Source organism: Pelecanus crispus, chromosome 17 (genome assembly GCF_030463565.1).
Source record: "Pelecanus crispus isolate bPelCri1 chromosome 17, bPelCri1.pri, whole genome shotgun sequence".
In the NCBI taxonomy this organism is placed as follows: domain Eukaryota; kingdom Metazoa; phylum Chordata; class Aves; order Pelecaniformes; family Pelecanidae; genus Pelecanus; species Pelecanus crispus.
Window position 1 is genome coordinate 4,147,372 of NC_134659.1, and position 20,092 is coordinate 4,167,463.

General features: G+C 52.3%; 3 protein-coding genes across 3 annotated transcripts in view; 1 reads left to right on the top strand and 2 right to left on the bottom strand.

Annotated features, from left to right (window-relative positions):
* The window catches only part of ANKS1A (ankyrin repeat and sterile alpha motif domain containing 1A), a 105,480-nt gene extending 95,523 nt beyond the window's left edge, over positions 1 to 9,957 (bottom strand). Inside the window, exon 1 of the mRNA XM_075722408.1 lies at positions 9,749 to 9,957. Coding sequence (XP_075578523.1) covers positions 9,749 to 9,957 — 209 coding nt within the window. The remainder of the gene's footprint in view (positions 1 to 9,748) is intronic.
* A 2,018-nt stretch (positions 9,958 to 11,975) lies between these two features.
* Positions 11,976 to 15,011, top strand: TAF11 (TATA-box binding protein associated factor 11). Its single transcript, XM_075722446.1, has 5 exons — positions 11,976 to 12,173; positions 12,262 to 12,401; positions 12,733 to 12,820; positions 13,302 to 13,398; positions 14,500 to 15,011. The coding sequence occupies exons 1-5, from the start codon at positions 11,976 to 11,978 to the stop codon at positions 14,628 to 14,630; spliced, it is 654 nt and encodes a 217-aa protein (XP_075578561.1). The 3' UTR covers positions 14,631 to 15,011.
* Positions 15,012 to 18,881: 3,870 nt separating this feature from the next.
* The window catches only part of BLTP3A (bridge-like lipid transfer protein family member 3A), a 33,744-nt gene continuing 32,533 nt past the window's right edge, over positions 18,882 to 20,092 (bottom strand). Inside the window, exon 21 of the mRNA XM_075722551.1 lies at positions 18,882 to 19,403. Within this exon, the coding sequence (XP_075578666.1) occupies positions 19,278 to 19,403 (126 nt within the window). The 3' untranslated portion in view covers positions 18,882 to 19,277. The remainder of the gene's footprint in view (positions 19,404 to 20,092) is intronic.

Below are 20,092 nucleotides of genomic sequence, written 5' to 3' on the forward strand. Positions count from 1 at the left end.
ATCCCATATTTGTTTACATGCATAGCTGTGGTTTTGGTCCTGCAATTCCTACGCACAGCTCAATGGTAGGACAGTAAGTTGGGGTATACCGATCAAAAAGCCATCAGGGAATCTCACAAACATCCACTCAGGTCTCACAAGCATCCACTCTGCCATCAAGGTAAACACAGAGAAATCCCCCTGCATGAATGTGCTGAACGCAGCTACTAATGCACCAATAAAGTGAGCCCTAAAGTCTTCAAGATGCAAATTTCAAGACTGCACCCGGCATTTTAACCAAACCATCAAACCGCTCCTGCGGGCACCTTGAACGCAAACCACCTTCTCGGTCCTCAGGCTTCTTACAGCTGTTTGGGATACTCCAGCCAGCTCTTGAGCCAGTCTTGTTCAGGGCATGGAAAATAAGTAAACTGCGTGCCACTGGTGCACTTCACTGTTCCTCCCATGATGGGGCAGAGCACAAATCTTACGTGAGCCCTGCGAACGCTAAGAGCTGTAAAATGATGCTCCTGGGAAGGAGTGTAACCTAGCAATTGGAAAAACACCCTGGGAGCCCTGCCTCCTCAGCTCTGCTCCTGCCCCCAGCGACACACGGGGATACTGCAGCTGTTTAATTATCGAATCGTTTAGGTTGGAAAAGACCTTTAAGATCATCAAGTCCAACCTAACACCATCAAGTCCACCACTAAACCAGTTAAGGGGAAAGTAATAGTTTCATGTTTCCTGGCTTGGTGGCTGGATTATTTTTTAATGAAAGTAAAACTAGGGATAGAATCATAGAATCATAGAATCATAGAATCATCTAGGTTGGAAAAGACCTTTAAGATCATCCAGTCCAACCATTAACCTACACTACCAAGCCCACTCTAGACTAATCAAGGGTAGACCAGACTAAACCATATCCCGAAGTGCCACATCTACCCGTTTTTTAAACGCCTCCAGGGATGGTGACTCCACCACCTCTCTGGGCAGCCTGTTCCAATGCCTGACCACCCTTTCCGTAAAGAAATTTTTCCTAATTTCCAGTCTAAACCTCCCCTGGCGCAGCTTAAGCCCATTTCCTCTTGTCCTATCGCTAGCTACTTGGGAGAAGAGACCAACACCCACCTCACTACAACCTCCTTTCAGGTAGTTGTAGAGAGCGATAAGGTCTCCCCTCAGCCTCCTCTTTTCCAGGCTAAACAACCCCAGTTCCCTCAGCCGCTCCTCATAAGACTTGTTCTCCAGACCCTTCACCAGCTTCGCTGCCCGCCTCTGAACACGCTCCAGCACCTCAATGTCTTTCTTGTAGTGAGGGGCCCAAAACTGGACACAGTATTCCAGGTGCGGCCTCACCAGCGCCGAGTACAGGGGGGCAATCACCTCCCTGCTCCTGCTGGCCACAGCATTAAGGATTATTAAGGTTGGAAAGGATCTCTAAGATCATTAGTCCAACCATCAACCCAACACCACCGTGCCCAATAAACCGTGTCCCAAAATGCCACGTCTACCTGTTTTTTGACACCTCCAGGGGTGGGGACTCCACCACCTGTCTGGGCAGGTGTCAGCAGGCAATAACTGGCTCGGTTCTGACATCCTCAACACGACCTGACCCATCCAACACCCCTCACCTAACATCCCGACCCAACCTAACGCTCCTCACACCACATCTTAGCCCACAGTAACTCCCTCACGGAGTACTTGAGGTAACCTGTAGGAGCATATGGATATTTCCAAAACCTGTTTGGCACTTCAAAACACTCTGCTGAGAAACTCTCAAAGCGAAGCGAAAATTAAGCTAATGTGTTCTCACCCTCCATCCGACATAAACACATTGGCACTCCCAAGAGAGCAAGTCCCTGGACACTGGAGGACTCAGCACCCAGGTAAAGGCTGATGGGAAGTCAACAGCCAGAAGAATTCGCCGCAGCCTGGACACCCACCTATGTTATAGAGCCAATCGGTCACAGAGCTTTTGAGTCACTGCCTACACAGTTAAGACACTTCTACTCAGAGTTATCAGTGAGATTCCTACCGACATGCTGCGCTGAGAGCATTTGGCTCGAAGGCTGCGCCACTTCAATCAATTCACGTCTGCTCCCAACTCCTTACCCATTTAACTCAGCTCTTACACACCCTCCACGGCACCGCTGCACCTCCCTTCAACTTCTAACCACCTTTTCTGCCAACCAAACCACGCAGCACCAGGTTGCTGCCCTCCACATGCATGGCATGGAAGCCTCAGACTGCACACAGCGTGTCTGGAAGGAAGTGGGACAAAACTCTCCCAACGGAGTTTTAAAGAAAGGGAAGTCACCTACGCAACACCACTGTCATGTGCGCACCAAGCAAGCCCTGGGTGCTACACAAATCGCAAAGCAGGGCACGGCAAACGTGGCTCGTCCGAGATCCCGCAGCAAGCTCACGGCACGAAAAACCCAGTCCTCCCCACACAACCCTAATCACAGAATCATGCTGACCAAAGCAAGCAAATAAAACGTTCCAAGCTGAATTAGAAGATCATACAGATACAAAATATTTAAGAGTCACTGCTAATAACTGTAGCCTTCCTGAATTATTTAAAAAGTGCTTAGAAAACAATTCACAGAAAAAGAGCCGGTGCACACCTAACGCCTGTGGCACTAATACTCTTAGCAATACCAGCGTTCAGGTATCTAATTAAAGAGAGATCTGTCCTGTTTAGCTGTTTGCACAGCAGGGTGTGGAATAGAAGACAGTTTAAAAGTGGGCGAGATTATTAATCACAGCACCGAGAAGAGTGAAAGACCCAGTCGTGACTTCTGACATGGTCCTGTTTTATGTGAACGCACCAGGAGTGATTTCCTTTTTATGGAGGAAGATAGGGAAATATTTTGTTCGCACCTTTACACAATCCGGGAAGCTTGGACCTTGGAGCCGAGCTGCCGTTCCCTGCCACTATCTCAGCCAGACACTGCAGGACTTGCTACTTAATCACAGGACCTGGCCACACATAAGGCGATAATAATACACCTGTGAGTGCCCAAGCACAAACAGCCTTTTCTCTCCTACGTATGGGGCGATTCCCCTTTTCCCCCAGTCCGCGGCACCGTCTTGAGGTGCGGGACCTCCCTTCCTGATGGAAACGCAGCGGGCAGAAAGGCTGCAGCCGGACTCTCAGACCACCGGAGGAATGTGTAGCGCTAACAAATCCTTTCTTTAAATCACCCAGCTGCACAAGAATATGAAACCCCACTTTTTTTTTTAAATAGAAATAATTTTTCTGACTCTTGACCACATTTGGACTATTTGAAGCTACTTTAAGTGTTCAGCCATTACACCATGTCATTTCCTAAACCAAACAAAATACTCACCAGTAATAACTGCTGCAAATTGCCTAGAACACTTGCTGTGGCTTCTGTGAAGCAACAACCAAACCCTTTCCCACAACAGATGTATACAGAAAAGTCCTAATTCACAGCAGAAGTTTCTCCTCGATACACTTACAGAAGATTACATATACAATCTGGGGCTCAACAGCAGCCTCAGTTTCCCCTCTCGTCAACAAAGATCCAGTCTTTTCACATCAATAGATGAAAATAAAAAGCTTTTTCTGCAGATTTGGCTTTAACACAATTCATCCCTTACTGCTACTGGCAAAACCTACTGAATGCAGCTTGATATTTCAGGCCACAGACTGTTTTGTTGCTTCCTGCCTTTAACTTCACAGTGAAGCAGCAAAAAAAAAAATATCCAAATTCTGCAGCCTCTATGCAGAAGTGCCCCCCAAAACCCAAGAAACCTCGTGGATTCACAAAGCATTTGCGATTGCTGGACTTGCTTTTGCTTATAAGCATTAAGCTGCGTTGACATTAAGTTGATTGTATCTCTAGATGCTCACCGATCTATAAGAAATGCTTTTGCCCACGCTATACGAGCTATGTTCTGAAAACGGAGCAGCCAGGGTACGATCAAGGAGCGGAGATCTGCATCGGACTCCTGGACCCAGCTTTCAGCCAATTTCCAGGCCCTGAACGGATCCCAGTGATCACGTTACATGAGCAGATCCCGGAGGCTGCGTGGACGGCAGCACGAAGCCAAGCCTCCCCCCAAACCCTGGCAAGCCACCACCTCTTTGTAAGCCCCACCATCTGCTTCAGCAAAAGCCAGAAACCGATCTCCCTCTCCTCTACTGCTTCTCACCCTCCCCATATCCTCCTTATTACCTCAACCTGCCGGCTGCGTTCCCTTATTTACATTAGCTTTCCACCGGGGTTTATTTTCCTGCCTAATATTTTTAGCGTTACACAGCGGCACATTCACCCCCTAGGGAGAGACTTTATCTTTAATTCTATCTTTGCATTTCCTTCTCATTTGGCTTATCACAGTCTATCACATCTTGCTTCCTGCTTACCTGCAGAAATTGGTGATTTCGTTTGGAGTTTGTGCATGTCTCTCACCCAGAGGGCTCAGCTCAGTGATCGAAGCAGGAAGTATGAAAGCCTGACCGTGACAAAGTTCACATTTAAATTATAATAAACATGCTGGCCAGTTAAGTTTATGTAATAAAACAACAAGTTCCACAGAATTTACTGCCGGGGCATCTTCTGTGATTTTATGGACCGGCATTTGCTCTCTTTGTTAAAAAACACAAAAAGGCACAAGACAATTAGTGTCCCAGCTCGGACCAGTCCCCCAGCTCAACACAACCGCTTACCAGGTTAACACTGGGAACACACCATGCCCACAAACCCGCTCATTTCTGCCAGGAAACGCCTGGTTTGTACCCAATTCTAAACTATATTTTTGAGACATCTGAAACGCTGCAGAACTGCACAGAAAAAGCTGGGACCGGCACCTCAGACAGGGAGACTGTCTTTTGAGAACGGGCGGTACAAACAGTGAGGCTTAAAAAAAAAAAAAAAAAGAACTAAATAGCACAGTAACATCAGAGGGACCCGAAATCCGACGGAAGAAGGAACAAGGGAGCTCTGCCAGCCCAGCCGAGCGTTTATGACCCTGCTCTTGGAACGAGCTTCGGGGGGGGGGAGGACAGCTCAGCAGCTCCCTTATCAGGAGATATCTTTAATATGTGAGCAGCTTCAGCAGGACCAGGAATCAAAACCACCGCGCAAGAAGAGGAAAGCTGCCAGAAGTTGTTTGAGCAAGGGAAAACACGAAACGTACAGAACTGACCACGGACAGGTTTCTCCACCACAACCGAGGGGTAAGAAACCCGTAATTAGAAAAGTTCCCATGTTCTAGTGTCGGTAAAGTTTCCCACGCCACGCGCATCCCTAAAATTGAAGTAACCTGCCTTGTCTTTACAGCTGACGCAGCCCCCGCCCCATCACCTTTGGCCATCCTCTCGTCTCGCAGGCTGACTGCAGCTTCGCAAGGCAATTGCACGGGTCTCGGATGTGCCCGTCACAGGTGCCCAGCTAGAAATTGTGTTTGGCACTTAGAAAAGGCACAAGGCCATTTTGCCAGCAGCTTGCAGCAGGACCCACTTCAGAGCAAGGATAAAAGCAGTCTTACCCCCTTTTCTAAATACTTCCAAATCTCAGTGACAAAGCTTTGTAACCTAAATTCTCTCAGATACAGCTTTATCATACCTACAAAAAACTAAATCCCTGCTCCGGGTACCTATTTTGTGATTTCTTTACCCACCAGCCCATCTATTATTTAAGAAGCTTTCCTGCACTGCAGAGCCTTGATAAAAAGTTAGCCACCAAATGAAGCACCTTAGCCTTCTCCATCAACTTACTACTTCCATTAATGCTTCCACCTAATTGGCACCGTGACTTTCTCTGGGCACATGTCCAGTCCATATTTACTGTTTTTAATTTAGAAAATGCACCTAATGATCATCAGGGGAAAAAAAAGAAAAAAAATCAAGATACAGGAATAAGATTTAAGAGAACACCCTTCAATTTTAAAGTTATTCCAAAGTTGTTCTTGACCTGTTGCACACCTTGGGACGCTGCACTCCGGAGAAGGCAGGGGTTGGTGGGGTGGGCACGGCACACACTCTTTTGTCACCTCTACCCTTCCACCCTCCTCCCACAGCATCAGGTCCCTTTAATTTGCCAATTTTAAAACTTTCCGTGAAGTGTCAGGCAGACAAAATTTTGTATTCCCTGTTTCCAAACCCTTGAAGTTATTTTTAAAGGAGTACAGAAAGGCAAAGTTAGCTATAATTAAATACCATGCCTGCTGTGGAGAACTTATTGCAGCATCCTCCCTGCCCCCGGGAAGCAGGGAAACCGCAGGCGAAGGTGCTCCGGAGGAATCACGCACCTCAAGAGATGAGCAAAGAAGTCTGTAATCAGGCTTGGCACCAGGGGTAAGAGCTAATTTCACACTTTGCAGAGCGAAACCAGACCACAACAGAGACAGGGCGACACACAGGCAGAAGACAACTGCCCAAATTTCTTCTCCAATACACTATGGCCACTTTGAAAGTTAGTCTGGCTGCTTGTTTTGGAAACTCAATCCCCAAAATCCAATGTTTTGCTGCTGTACTAAGGTGATGAAGGAGTATGTTTGCTACTATGGTAAACCTCTCAGCAGAGCTTGTACATTTTAGAGCCATCTCACAGCCACACCAGGACGCTAAGCAATCACTTCGATTGAGCCTGGGCTACAGAAAACAGTTTTGAACACCACCCAGCTTGTCCCAGCTGCTCCCCAAACAACTGTCAGGCTCTCCTTGCAGGTAAATTTAGCAGCTGTTTCTCATAAAAAACCCTCCTCACTATAAAACAAGCTCAAGTCTTCTCACATGGAGTCATTTAACCCAAAGTAAAAGCCCAACAAGTTGACAGAGCACCGGAAACAATCAGAAAGCCTCTAAATCATTAGAAGCCCATTTTCAGTATCTACCATGCATCATTCACCACAGCACCCAAGCCCTCAAACAATTCCCAACTACCTCCCGCTTCCCAGTGCCGCAACTGCGCACACCGCGGCCCCCTGAACTCCCAGCCCCGCTGGCAGTTTGCAAGAGGTGACTGCAGGTAAGAGCAGGCTATCCTCACAGTCGCTGCCCGGCATTTGTAACGCTGAGGTTGAGAAAGACTGCAGCCGCTGCTCGTGCAAACACGGTACAGAGGTCGGGATCCACTCAGGTTTGCAGTCGCACTCAGGGCGAGCATCCACGTGGGGTGTGCATGCAAACTCTTGTAAACCCAGGGATGCTGCAGCTGCAGATTTCACACACAGCAAGTTCACGATGCGCTGCGATGACTCCCAACATGCTGGGAACACCAACACGCTTCCAGAACGAGAAGCACTACTATAAACATGCAAAAAGCCTGACTGTAACTCAGCAGCAGAGAGAAAAAGGTTCAGGGATTGAGAAGTTTGGTGGGAGAAAGGGATCATCATAGTGCCAACGGACAGACATTTAAGACAGTCGAGTTAATGAACGCAGAAGCTATGAACGACAGCTGTGACATTCACCATCCTTCAGATACGCGTCTACACACGACACGGCGTTTACATGTGAAAAATCACGCTAACTGATCGGATGCCAAACAGCCTGCCCGCTCCATAAATCAGCTGGTATCACAAGCCGTTGTCTTACCGGGGAAAAAAGGTCGCCGTCGTCACCACGCACTGTCGGAAAGTGTGGCGGAGCTGTTAGAACAAGAGGCTGATAACACTCGTGGTGTGTATTTAACTCGCTGACCCTCTCCACTTTATCTAAACACCCTGCAAGTACATCCATCTTCCAACGTAGACAAGCCTGAAGCGGTCAGAGCAATTTCCCACTCGAAACAAGGGCTCAGAGCATTTAATATATTAAAAGAGAAGAATAAAGTTCGACCCGAGAGCAGATTTACATTTTAGAGAAGCAAATGTACGCGCCAGGAAAGCACAAGCTCTCCGCGTCAGCGGGTCTCTGCCTTTCAGCTCAATGTGCGACAGCAGAGTTCTGACAAGGTGACGTGAAAGGAAAAATTGATCAAATCTGGCCACAAACAGGCAAGTCAAGTTCTTCTAAATAGTCAGGCCGCACAGTGACAGTGTCACTCAGCACCGGACTCAAATCTCCTCCCCCGTCCCAGTATAAACCAGTTGCTCAGGGAACAGGAACAGCAGCATTTCCAGCAGACAAGCTGGAACGGCAAAACGATGCAACTCAAAAAACGCACCAGCAAGCGGTTTCCTTGGGAGATGCCAAAAAAAAGGGGAGGAGAAAAAACTAACAAAGGTCTAAGAGCTTCAAAACAGAGCAAATCCCACAGCACGGTACTTTAAATGCTAAAGCAAATGACTGTGCCCTCCCTCTGCTTGTGCAGCCCCCAGCACAGCACAGCCGACCCCCAAACCCCACCAGCCACCGCTGATTTGAGAACCACAGCAGAGGGACAGTACTGCAAGCCATGAAAATTAAGGAAGAGGGAGCATGCGTGGAGCAGGAGGGGGGAGAGGACGCCTTGCAGAACACCCGGCTGCACATCTGCCCCAGTAAATTCATCCAGCAGCTCTCCTCACCGTGGGAACCTACACACGTCCTGGCTTCAGAGTCAGCAGCCTCTGCTAGCACCCTGACCTGGAACCCTCCTCCAAACACATCGCATTTTCCCAGTTACACCAGTCTGCAGCTGCCGACGGTAACCAGCAGGCATCCACAACCCCGCAGCACTCCGAGCCCCGGGGGCCACGCCACCACTGGGCAGCAGCCCTGGAAGCGCCCGCTCCAGCCAGGCTCCTCTCCTCGCCTCTCCCAGCCCACCGGCCCCTGACACGAGCCCGAGGGGCTCCACCGCCAGCCCCCCCCCGGCACGGCCTCCTCGCACCCCTGGTCCCACGGGCAGCACCAAACCCTGAGGGCTGCCCCAGCCCAGCCTCACGCGGCCTGCGCGCCCCACATCCACCACAGCCCACTCAACCCACCCCCTTGGCCCCCCAGTTCCCATCCAAGGCGCCTCCTCCTTCGGCCCGCGCTGGCCCGGACCCCCAGGGCCTGGCCTCCTCAGTGCCCCCGCAGCGCTGCGGCCCACACCCGCGTCCCCCAGGGCTCCAGCCCACGCCGCCGAGCCCCGGGGACCTCGGACGTCCCCTTCTCCCACAGCCCTCTCACCCACGCGCTCCACCCCAAGAGCGCATCCAACCCCCCCAGCTGCCTCCCTGCCCTACATCCCCTCCTCAGCCCCATCCCTCGCCCCACACCCCCAGCCCCTCGTCCCGCAACCCCCAGCTCGGGCCTTCCAGCCGCAGCCCCCGCACCCCATCCCCACACCTCCTGCCTCCTCCACCCCCAACCAACATCAGCCCGGAGCTCCACGCTCCCTGCCTGCCCGCCGGTCCTACAACACCCCGAAAACCCATTCCTGCCACCTCACCCACACCCCTACAGCCCCCCAAGCCCCACAGACACACCCCCCCCCCCGCTCTGGCTGCGTGGCCTTACAGGTCCCCCAGCCCTCCCTACCCGTGCCCCCCCAATCCACGCACCCCTCTTCCAGCTCCACGGCCCCGCCGCACCCCACCCCCGCGCACCCCACTGCTCTAACCCCCCCCCAACCCCACCTCCTGCGCCCCAAGCACGCTCCCCCCCACACCTCCCGCCCCACGGCCCTGCCCCGCGTACGCCCCTCCTGCCCCGCAGCCCCCCAACCCCACGCAGGCTCCCCCTGAGCCCAGCGGGCCCACAGCCCCTTCCTCACCCCCCCCACCTCCTCCTCCCCGGCCCCACAGCCCCTCGGCAGCCCTGAGCCCGGCTCCCACAACCCCCCACCCCCCTCCGCCACAGCCCCTGGGCCCCGCAGGCCGCGCTCACCTGAGGAGACTGGACAGCGGGTGCCCCACACCGCCGCTCCCGCTGCCTCCGCCGCCGCCGCCTCCCCCCCCGGAGCCGCCTCCTCCGCCTCCTCCACCCCCCCCGGAGCCACCGAAGCCGGAGCTGAGACGTTTGCCCGATAACAGCTTCTCCACGGCGGGCAGGTTCCCGGTACGGGCGGCCTCCAGCAGCTCCTGCTCCTTCCCCATGGCCCGGCCCGGCCGCCGCCGCCCGCCGCCGCCTCCCGCCAAGCCACGCCCCCCGAGTGGCCTTTCCGGGGCGGGGCCTACGGGGGGGCGGGGCTACGTGTGGGGCGTGCCCCAAAGCGTGGATTGGCTGGTGGGCGGAGCCTGCGGGGAGGAGGGCGGGGCCTTAGGCCCCGCCCTCCTCCCCGCAGGCTCCGCCCCCCCGCTGGGTTCTTTCAAGGAGCCCTTTACTCCCCCTCATTTTGTTTGGCTCGTTTTAGGTGATTTTATTCGTTGAACGCGTAAATAATATAAAAGTGGGATTCCAGCACGTGCTGCAGGGGGGAAGGGGCGGGTTCGGGCCAAATTCCGTCTCCCAGGTTTCTCCCGCGCTGGAGGAGCCGGGTGGAAAAGCTGCAGGGGCGTGTATACGGGAGGGCGCGTATAAAGGAGGAATGTATATAAAGGATATAAATGTATACAAAGGAGGATGCCTATCAAGGAGGAATATCTTTTCCCGGGTTTTCCCTCGAGGTGTTCACTGGGAGGATGAATATTCACGGGTGATTTCACAGCTGGTTTCCCACAGGGAAGTCTTCGGCGAGGCACGGCGTTTTGCGTCGCGGGCTGAGGAGCAGCCCGCGCTGGGAAGCGAACCGGTTAGAAGCTGTTATCCGCTGTGTAACGCTACAAGTGAGCGTAAAAAAAATGATTCAAATGTGGCCAGCTGGTTCATTTCAGCGCAATGTTAACACCATCGGCCCTAACAGACAGCTCGGGCTGCTCTCGCCCTCAAAGGGGATTTGCACAGCTTGGCTCAGGCGGTTGCCGACCCCCGGGTTTGCGGCAGCCCACTGCGGCACGGTTCGGGAGGCGCAGGGAGCCCGTGCCCCAGCCCGACCCTCGCTCCCTGCTGCCCGAGAGGGACCTGGTAGGAAGAAACATGGGAGAAGATGGACTGTGGCCGCCCATCCAAACCGCTCCCTGCTTCCAGGACACAAAATCGGCGGGAAGCCCCCGGAGATACCCCGAGGAGGTCTGGCTTGTTGGCAACTGCAAACCAGGCCCAGACTCCTGACGCTGCCCCACGGGAATGCGGCTCCTTTTTAATATCCAGTTTTTATTCTGTTTCCACGCAAAAGACTCCCACAGCTGGAGGGGACCCACCCAGCCCCCAGCCCCGGCCTCCCTCCCCGCTGCGGCCGCCAGCCTGGCTCCCCGCAGGGCCCTCCCTCACCCCACGCTCGCCCCGGATCTCCCCTCGCCCGGCCACCCCCGCACCCCAGCACCGGCACCAGCCCTTCCCACCCGTGCCCCCAGTCCCCCCGGCTCTTCCCACCCCAGTTACCCCAGTCCCCCAGTGCTGCCCAGCCCAGTGCCCCCAGTCCTTCCCAGCCCAATTCCCCCAGTCCCCCAGTGCCCCCCGGCCCAGTTCCCCCAGTGCCCCCAGCCCTTCCCACCCCAGTTCCCCCAGTGCCCCCCGGCCCAGTTCCCTCAGTGCCCCCAGCCCTTCCCAGCCCAGTTCCCCCAGTGCCCCCAGCCCTTCCCACCCCAGTTCCCCCAGTGCCCCCAGCCCTTCCCAGCCCAGTTCCCCCGGCCCCCCAGCCCACCCCAGTTCCCCCAGTGCCCCCAGCCCTTCCCACCCCAGTGCCCCCAGTGCCCCCAGCCCTTCCCACCCCAGTTCCCCCGGCCCCCCAGCCCACCCCAGTTCCCCCAGTGCCCCCCGGCCCAGTTCCCCCAGTGCCCCCAGCCCTTCCCACCCCAGTTCCCCCAGTGCCCCCAGCCCTTCCCAGCCCAGTGCCCCCGGCCCCCCAGCCCACCCCAGTTCCCCCAGTGCCCCCAGCCCTTCCCACCCCAGTGCCCCCAGTGCCCCCAGCCCTTCCCACCCCAGTTCCCCCGGCCCCCCCAGCCCGGCCCCCGCCTCACCGCAGCCGCAGCCCCGTTGCCCTGGCGACAGGCCCCGCCCCGCCGCCGGGAAGGCGCGGCCCTTCGCGGCAGCCGTAGCGTTACGTCATCAGGAAGCGACGAGGCTGCGCGGGGCCATGGCGGAGCCGGGCGAGGCGGGCCGGGAGGAGCTCGGGGCCGCCGCCGAGCAAGAGCCGCCGCCCGCGGCCTCGTCCCCCTCGGGCGATGGGGCGGCGGCCGCGGAGGAGCCGGCGGCGGCGGAGGTGGCGGGCGAGGGCGAGGCGGGAGAGGCTGGCGGGGGCGGCGAGCCCAAGGCGGAGGCGCCGGACGGGGAGGTGAGGCCGGGCCGGGCTCGCCGGGAGCGGGGCGCGGGGCCCGGCCGGGCTGTGGGGCCGCCGAGCCGAGCGCTGCGCTCTCGCCCAGGTGAGGAGCGCGGAGGGGGAGGCGGTGGACGGGGAGGACCCCAGCCTGCAGCCGTCGGCGGCCAAGAAGGTGAAGCTGGAGCTGAAGGAGCGGAAGGAGAAGAAGCACAAAGTGGACGAGGACGAGATCCAGAAGATGCAGTGAGTGCCGGGCCGCTGCGGCGTTCCCTGCCGGAAACTGGGCAATAATCGTTTAATCGGGTTATGAGCCCGTGGTTAACGATGTCCATAGCTGTGTCCCAGGCCCCCCCTCTCCCGAACGGGCGCAGCCGTTTTGCGTTGCAAACCCTGGCAGCACTGGAGCACTGCCTGTCCCTTCCCTTCCCAGCCTTTTCCGTTCCCTTCCCAGCTCTGTTTTGTACTGCAGGAGGCTTGGGACGGTAGAAGGGCTTTGCAGGACCGTTGCAGCGGCCTGAAGAGCTTCAAACTTTTCTTTGTTTTTGCTGTAAACACTCCATTCTCTCCACCCCAGAATACTGGTGTCTTCCTTTTCCGAAGAACAGCTGAATCGTTACGAGATGTATCGCCGGTCTGCTTTCCCCAAAGCTGCTATTAAACGGGTACGACTTCGGTAACGCTTCGCCAGAGAAGGCGTCTGAGCAGAACGAGCAGGTTGAGCCTTACTCAGCCTGGCTTCGGCCACAGCCTTGCACAACCCAAGCTGGCTCTGCGCTGCGGCCCCTGCGGCTGAGACCATTGTCCTCCCATCGGCTTATGCCATGATGCTCTAGCTTGGCGCCCTCACACGGCTTACGCAGTTTAAATAAGAGCTTGTCTTAATAACAGTGGTCTGGGGGGGGCCGTGGGGCAACAGGGAAAAAGCCGTCGCTGGTACAAGGTCTGCAGCTGAATGAGGGTAAGCTAAAACCCTGACAGCCAGTGTGTGCCCAAAGCTATAGGGTGTAATTTTAAAGATCTGTTACTGCTGTTCTATGCGTTTCATTAGCTGTTGGTTGATATTTGACAGGCCCAAACTGCGAGTTAAAATGGTTCACCATTGCCACGTGTACCTCGCTTGCTGAATATCTCTGTCTTGTGCAGCTGATCCAGTCCATCACCGGCACCTCCGTCTCTCAGAACGTGGTTATCGCCATGTCTGGCATTTCCAAAGTCTTCGTTGGGGAGGTGGTGGAGGAAGGTGAGTGGCAAATGTTGAGTAAAAAGTTAAGAATACAGAGTAAACTCATTGCTTAAAGCAGAGTAGACAGATAGGGATGGGCGCTTTGTGGTTCCCACTCTTGCTGTCCCGCGGGGCCCTCTGACCTTCCCGCAGCAGCGGAACGCTGCAGTCACAAGCTGAGCCGAGAGGGGTGAAGCGTGGCCTTGCCCGCAGTGCCCTCTGATCCCATCACTATCGCTGCCCATGAGTCAGCAGAGGTCAGTGACCGCTGACCTCCCGTTTTATCCCTTCAAAGGAGGATAACTCAGGAGTTCTTGCCCTGTAAATCGGCCTGTGAGCAGGCTGCAACGAGGCAGGAAGGATCTCTTGTTAATACTGCTGTGGACAAATTCAGCCCAGAGGGAAATGAGATATTTAAGCCTCTTAACCCAGAAGATTCTTCCTTCATGGGACGAGCCAAGATCCTTTCGGGACACTGGCTGGGAGGCTGACCCGGCTGTGTCCCTGCTCTGCTCAGGCTGGAGGAGGCGGCACCGATACTGGTTTGGATGCCAACCAGTTCGTATGGACTTGTCACACAAAGCGTGGCCTTTATGCGCCGGGATCGCTGTTACCAGCGTGATGCAGCTTTACCGCTGCTGTCTCTGCAGCGCCGTGTTCTCCCTGGGGCGGTTTGGATAAACAGCTTCACTGCTGTCATTAACTGTGTGAATGATACTTACTGTAAAGGATAGAAAAGAAACTGGCCCGTAAGTCCACTGTCCGTTGTGCCTTCCTGTCACTGCCATACACAACCACCCCAAAATGTGCCACCCAACCTAGAGCCGAAGGTTTAAGATAATAAACTCTTGCATGACTCAAACCAGCATATTCCATAGGAGCTGGAGCGGTCTAAAGAGCAGTTTATTCTGGTCTGGTATTAGTGCCCCTAGGAATGACTTTTCTTTTGGACAGAGAAGCACACAAAGTGGTTTCATTCTTGTGTATTAACAAAATGCGAGCTGTAAACCCTGGATGAAAGCGTTACCTGTTGCCTTTAAAATTAAAAGCTCAAACAGCAAGAGACGGGCTAAGCTTAGCTGTCCTGCTCACGTGAACTCTTTGGTGTTTGTTGTTTAGCACTGGACGTGTGCGAGAAGTGGGGGGAGCTGCCACCTCTGCAGCCCAAACACATGCGAGAGGCGGTCAGGAGGCTCAAGTCACGAGGACAGATCCCCAATTCCAAATACAAAAAGATCATCTTCCACTGAAGCAGCTCAAGAGCAGCAAGAGAAGACAGACATTAAAAACAAGCTTCCTGCTGTGAACCTCACAGCAGTTACAGCAGAGCTATGGGACTGAAGCTCCTTCAGGAGCGTTGTGTATAGACTTGAAGTGGCTGCAGGGAGGCTTCCTGCCGTCCCTGCCCAAGCCTGCCTTGTCATCCCAGCGCTATGCAGGAGCCAAATCCCTGACCTGGAGCCTTGGGTTCCTCTGCTTCAACAGAGCAGGGACAGGAACATTCAAGGTCATCAGTGCATGCACCCACCAGGATCATACTTTCTGCTGGCACAGATGTAGTGGTGTCTATGTACAGAAGTGTCTTTTTTTTTTTTTGTACATTAAACTTGTTAATGTATTCTTAGTCTTGCTGGGAAATACCAATTGCGTAATGGTGTTTGGTGATTCAAAGTAAGGGGAGTGCCACGCGATGATCTGTCTCAACCACCCCCGACATGTTCCTGAAGCTTCACCGTGCCTCGGGCATGTATTGTTCCATTAGCATAAGCAAGGGAACGCATGCTGAAAGCCCATGTTTCTGAAGTCATCGCTCAGCTGTTCTTCCCACAGCCGGTTTTATGGAGCTGTCTAGAAAACAGTACGATTAGGGAGGTGAAGGGGTAGGGAGAGGGGAGGGGAAAAAAAAAAAAAGCATGAGCCTGTAAGGAGGTTAACAAGTTTAATTTCTTTTCATGGTTCATAGAACCAATAAATGCATGAGTGGAAATATACTGCAACAAAGTTCCAATACTGCCTAAAACTCAAGTTCAGACTTGCACATTACCCACCAGTACATACAGTAGTCCCCTGTGAGCACAGTTCTTCTAACTAAATGTAAAAGATGCTGAGGCCATGTGCTCTTCCTAGGGTAACCGTGTCTTAGTTACACAAAGGATTAAGTTGGCTCTCATCGTAACATAGAAAGAGCCCTTAAAGAAAAGGCTCTACAAAGTAAACTTTGCTAATCGTCATCAGTGGAGATACGGGAGTTTTTGTCCTCCCACACGTATGCCTTGTACGAAGGAAGTGGATTTTGTTTTACAGTACTTCAAAACAAAACAATGGAAGTGCTTTAATTCTTAAACAAAACCAGGTGACTTGAGTTGCTGGAGCAAGAAATTTGCTGTAAACAACTTGGCCCCAGCTCTGTTCAGTCTGCACACGTGGGAGGGAGTGGTAAGGAGTTGTGTGACACTGCCAGTAGGCACCATGTCTGAGAAAACACTTTGCACCCTACTCATTTCCCAAGCTGGCTGGTGCTGAAGCCGGACACCTACTCAAACAAAGAGTCATGAAAATTTGAAAGCAAAGAAAGAAACCTCCCATTTTCAAGCAATTAGTGAATAAAAAGTAAGAATACCATTGCATTCCACCAAGGCAAGCATTCTTATGTTTCTTGCTTCACACAGGAAGAGGGAGCAAGCGCAGCAGCACATAGGTTTGACTAAACAAGGTTCAGCTTCTGCTTGTGTGGGCTTGGTGCAGTTTGTTATGGTACTTACAGTGAGCTGTTCGCATATAGGGTGGTTTCACAGCAAGTCTAGATACATAGATCCTTTGTTACCTCCTTTCTCTCTTGCTACAAGAGCTGCTCACAGCAAGAGTCTTTCTAACTACGGAAGATAACTTGCATTTCAGAATCCCTTCTTTTACTTCCGAATTCTTCTATGCACGAGGCAGTATTGGTGAAGGAAATGCCCGCTGACGCTTAAAAAGTTAAAGTGCATTTTCCTCTTGAGAACAGGCCCGACAGGCTGCTCTAGTACATTTTCCATCACAGGCAGCACCACAAATCTGTCCTGGCAAAGGCTGCGTTGAGCAGGGGATGGGTCACAGAACGTGCTCCAGAGAAAACAGCCGGGTTGTCCAACAGGAACGAGGAGGAGAGATCCCCTCCCGTGGAGGAGGGAGAGCAACTGGCAGAAGTCACAGCATCCAAACATCCGAGCCTAGCCCAGGCTAAGTGGGTGGTGAGCGTGAAGCCTCCTGCAGCTCAGCTCCCATGCTTCTGCCAAGGGCCAGTCCTCCTCCTCTCAATTAATTTGTGGCTGCCTGCTTCTGGAGGCTCTAGAAGGAAGGTCAGGCTCTTGCTGCCACTGTCATATCTGTAGGCACTGGTCAGCCAGATTTTGGCAGAAATACTGGACTCCAGCAGTAGAGCCTGCCCCAAGGCTGGCTGTTCAAACCTGGCATACAAGGGCTAATTCCAACAAACATTACTCAAAGCTGCCGTCAGTCTCATGGAGTCAAACATGGAATTAAGATGATGATCTGAAGAGCAGCAGTTGTTTTAATCACTGTCCCTCTCTTACATACCCTCTTTTTTCAAAGTGAAAGCTAACAACCACAAGGAATTCACTCCTGGCTCTCCGCAAACCACAGACAGCAGTGCCTCCACATCTAGCCCAGCGCTGTAGCTGTGCCCCTGTTTCCCCTAGAGCTAAAGAGGAACTCAAGTGATCTCAGGAGTGCCCGGTAAGGGGAAGCGTTCAACAGCTCCAGAGCTCGGCAAAGGGACAAGCATATAAGAGCACAGTAGGAAAAACAAACTTAACCCCCGAGTTATTTGCTTGCTTTTGCGTGGTTTCCAGGCCTTGACTCATCATGGCTTGTAAATCAGAGGCTGCTCCTTGCATAGTGAGCAGGATTAAAAACTTCTATTACTTTAGCTAAACTAATTTCAGCGGAGTAATGTTTATGTAGAAAAAAATAGAAGAATCCATTAGATTAAAGTTTTGGGGAGTGTGTTCAGCTAAAAGAACACCATAAGGGTCACCTAACCTTTATAGACAAGTGAAGCTTTCATCTGATTGATAAAGGAGAATCACATACAACCCGTCACTTTTCCTAGCACTTAGTGTGTGGCAATTGCTACCTGTTTTACATGCACTAAAAAGCCTGTCCATCAGAAATGGTACATTTACACAAATGGAAAATGCGTCTGGAAAGATCCAAATCAAAGTTCAAAATAAGATAAAATCCAAACTCTGCACACAGTAAAGATGCTGTGCCTAACAGGAGAGGGAACAGGCATTCATCCATAACACAGAGGGGGCTGGAAGTCACAGCCTTCTGTATCAGAACGCAGAGCCAAATCTCCTCTGGAACAGCTTCTCCCTTCACAGCTGCCCCTTACGGCCGCTTCCTCCTTCAGCGCATCAACCACGTATTGCCTGGACTAGCAGAGCAAAGAAACCACATGCCAGCTTGCCTTCAGGAGTGAATTTGATTCTTGCAGTTCATAAGTGACATTTATTTTTTTTACTTTTTAAAATTAGTGTTTACTTCATATTTTACTACAGTTTTCTTTTTTTTCCCTCCACACTCGTAGAGGCTATTTCTTTATAAATTAAGTCAGTCACTGACCACAGAGACTTCTTCCTCTTCAGGGAAGCAGCTCCAGAAAAGGCGAGAATACAAACCGTGCTCAACCCAACAGCTACTGCTCCACCTCCGCCCCATAGCGAGCAGTTAACAGTGTCAGCCTCCACCCAAGGGGGCCTGGTCAGCACCCTTCTCCTGACCCCCACACCAACATCCCTGTTAAAAGACATTTAAGACCAGGCAAGAGCTCAGTGCTAATAAAAACACACGACCGTGTAGGAACGCAGACAGCTATTTCCTTTGCGCGGCCAGTTCTGCTCTCCCTCTCTCCACTGGTGAAACTCTGGCATACAATGGTTTGAGGACAGCGTGCATCCCCAAAAAAATGCACAGGTCGTCTCATTCTGTGCCTTAACTGACTTCCTTCACCCCTGTTCTTTGACAGTAAAATTAAAGAAAGTTTAAACAGTGCTTTGTAATGAAGTATATTAATTCCTTTGTGTTTCTGCATCAGTGAAGCCAAACATTGCAGGATTAAGTGAAAATGAACTAGACTAAGTCTAATATACTACTGATTCTGTCTTGGCACAGCAAATTACTGTCTGAAGAAAAAGAAGTCTGAAGGAATTTCTTTACTATCCTCACCCTGTTCTTGAGGGAACAGTGAGCTGTAGCCCCCTTACTCTGCAGAGGTGAAATCCCTTCTGCATCTCCCACACCCACCAGTCTCCCATGTTTTTGTTTTTCATGTGGTAGCACACACGTTTTCACACCAGAGCTCTGAGCAATGTTTTCTGCCCTAACTATTCTCTGTCACTCCTGATGTGGTGAAGTAACCACACTCCTTTTTCTGTGTTCTTTGGCATGCATGATTGGGCAAGAACACAAGGAAGGTTAAAAGAAGCGCAAACCCCAACGCAGACCATCTCTAGATGTTACCATGAAAGGTGAAGGCTGAAAGCACGCTACCACCCATGGATGAAGAGACATGGGGTGTCCCCCCCCAACTTCTGACCTTTTGTTTGTAGGCTGACCACTGCCCTGGTTCAGTGACAGAGGCAGCACCATACTGCCAGGACAGAGGAAAGTGGCTGCAAACAGATAACTCCTCCTCGTTCCTTCCCTGTTGCTCAGCCAGGCCTTCCTTTCTCCCTCCTTCAAGTTCATTTTGCAAACACAGTTGGTTTCCATTCTTTGAGGCCATCAGTCTCCAGGAGTTTGACCCGGTTAGCAGCAATATAATCAAACTAGCCGCCTTAGTGCTGGTGGTGGTCTCCACTCCTCCTGAGCAGCTGCAGCCTGCGCCTTCACTGTCAAAGCTGGAAGAGGGGATTGTATTTCCTAATTTCCTGCAGAAGGCGAGCCTTGTCCATGTTGGCTTCTGCAAGGGCTATTTTCATGGTCTGAAGCTCCCTTTGCAACTCTGGCACATCCTTTAACTGCAAGAGACAGGGGAAAAAAACCAAGCCATGAGATTCCAAAGGTAAGCAGCCGGGCAGATCTGACTACACTGATCTGCTCAAACAGGAAAACCAAAGCAGGAGCTTTTGAGATGAATTACACTATGTGACACAACCACACAAAGCTCACTGACAGCGTGACCCAGTTTGATTTGCAGGAGTAAGTACTTGCCAACTGGTGCCTGCTGACTTCCATACCTGACACTAGAGTCAGCTCAGGCTGCCAGTGATGGCTGCCTAACGACTATCTTCTCCCAAGATTTCCCTTCACATTTCTAGGCATAGGAGCAAGACTTGCAGTGGGCAAGATTTTTTCCCTCCAAAGCAGCTAGCTGATTCTGGCTGAAGGTAATGATACAAAGAAAGCAGGGAAAAAAAAAAAAAAAATTGGGCTCTGATCTGCATTCTTCTTTTATAAGGAGTCCTGATATACCTCTATAGATTTGTTAAAATTAAGATGATAGCTGAAGCAAGCAGATGCCTGGCATTCTTATTCTTGTCTCCATGAACAAAGTTAATTCTGTCCTCAAACATTGCCAGTGAGATCCCATTACAGTCTCATGGCACAGGACAGTTTTTTCCTTGGGCTCTCAGAAATATTTTTACTCAAGAATTTAGCCTTTGCGTTTGTTCCTATTAAGTTCAATAGCGTCAGAAAATAAACTGAA

Excerpts from the sequence above, each read along its gene's own strand:
- TAF11 (XM_075722446.1), top strand. The coding sequence starts at position 11,976 with ATGGCGGAGCCGGGCGAGGCGGGCCGGGAGGAGCTCGGGGCCGCCGCC. Across the intron at positions 12,402-12,732 it reads GACGAGATCCAGAAGATGCA|AATACTGGTGTCTTCCTTTT; the intron begins GTGAGTGCCGGG and ends TCTCCACCCCAG. Across the intron at positions 12,821-13,301 it reads CCAAAGCTGCTATTAAACGG|CTGATCCAGTCCATCACCGG; the intron begins GTACGACTTCGG and ends TGTCTTGTGCAG.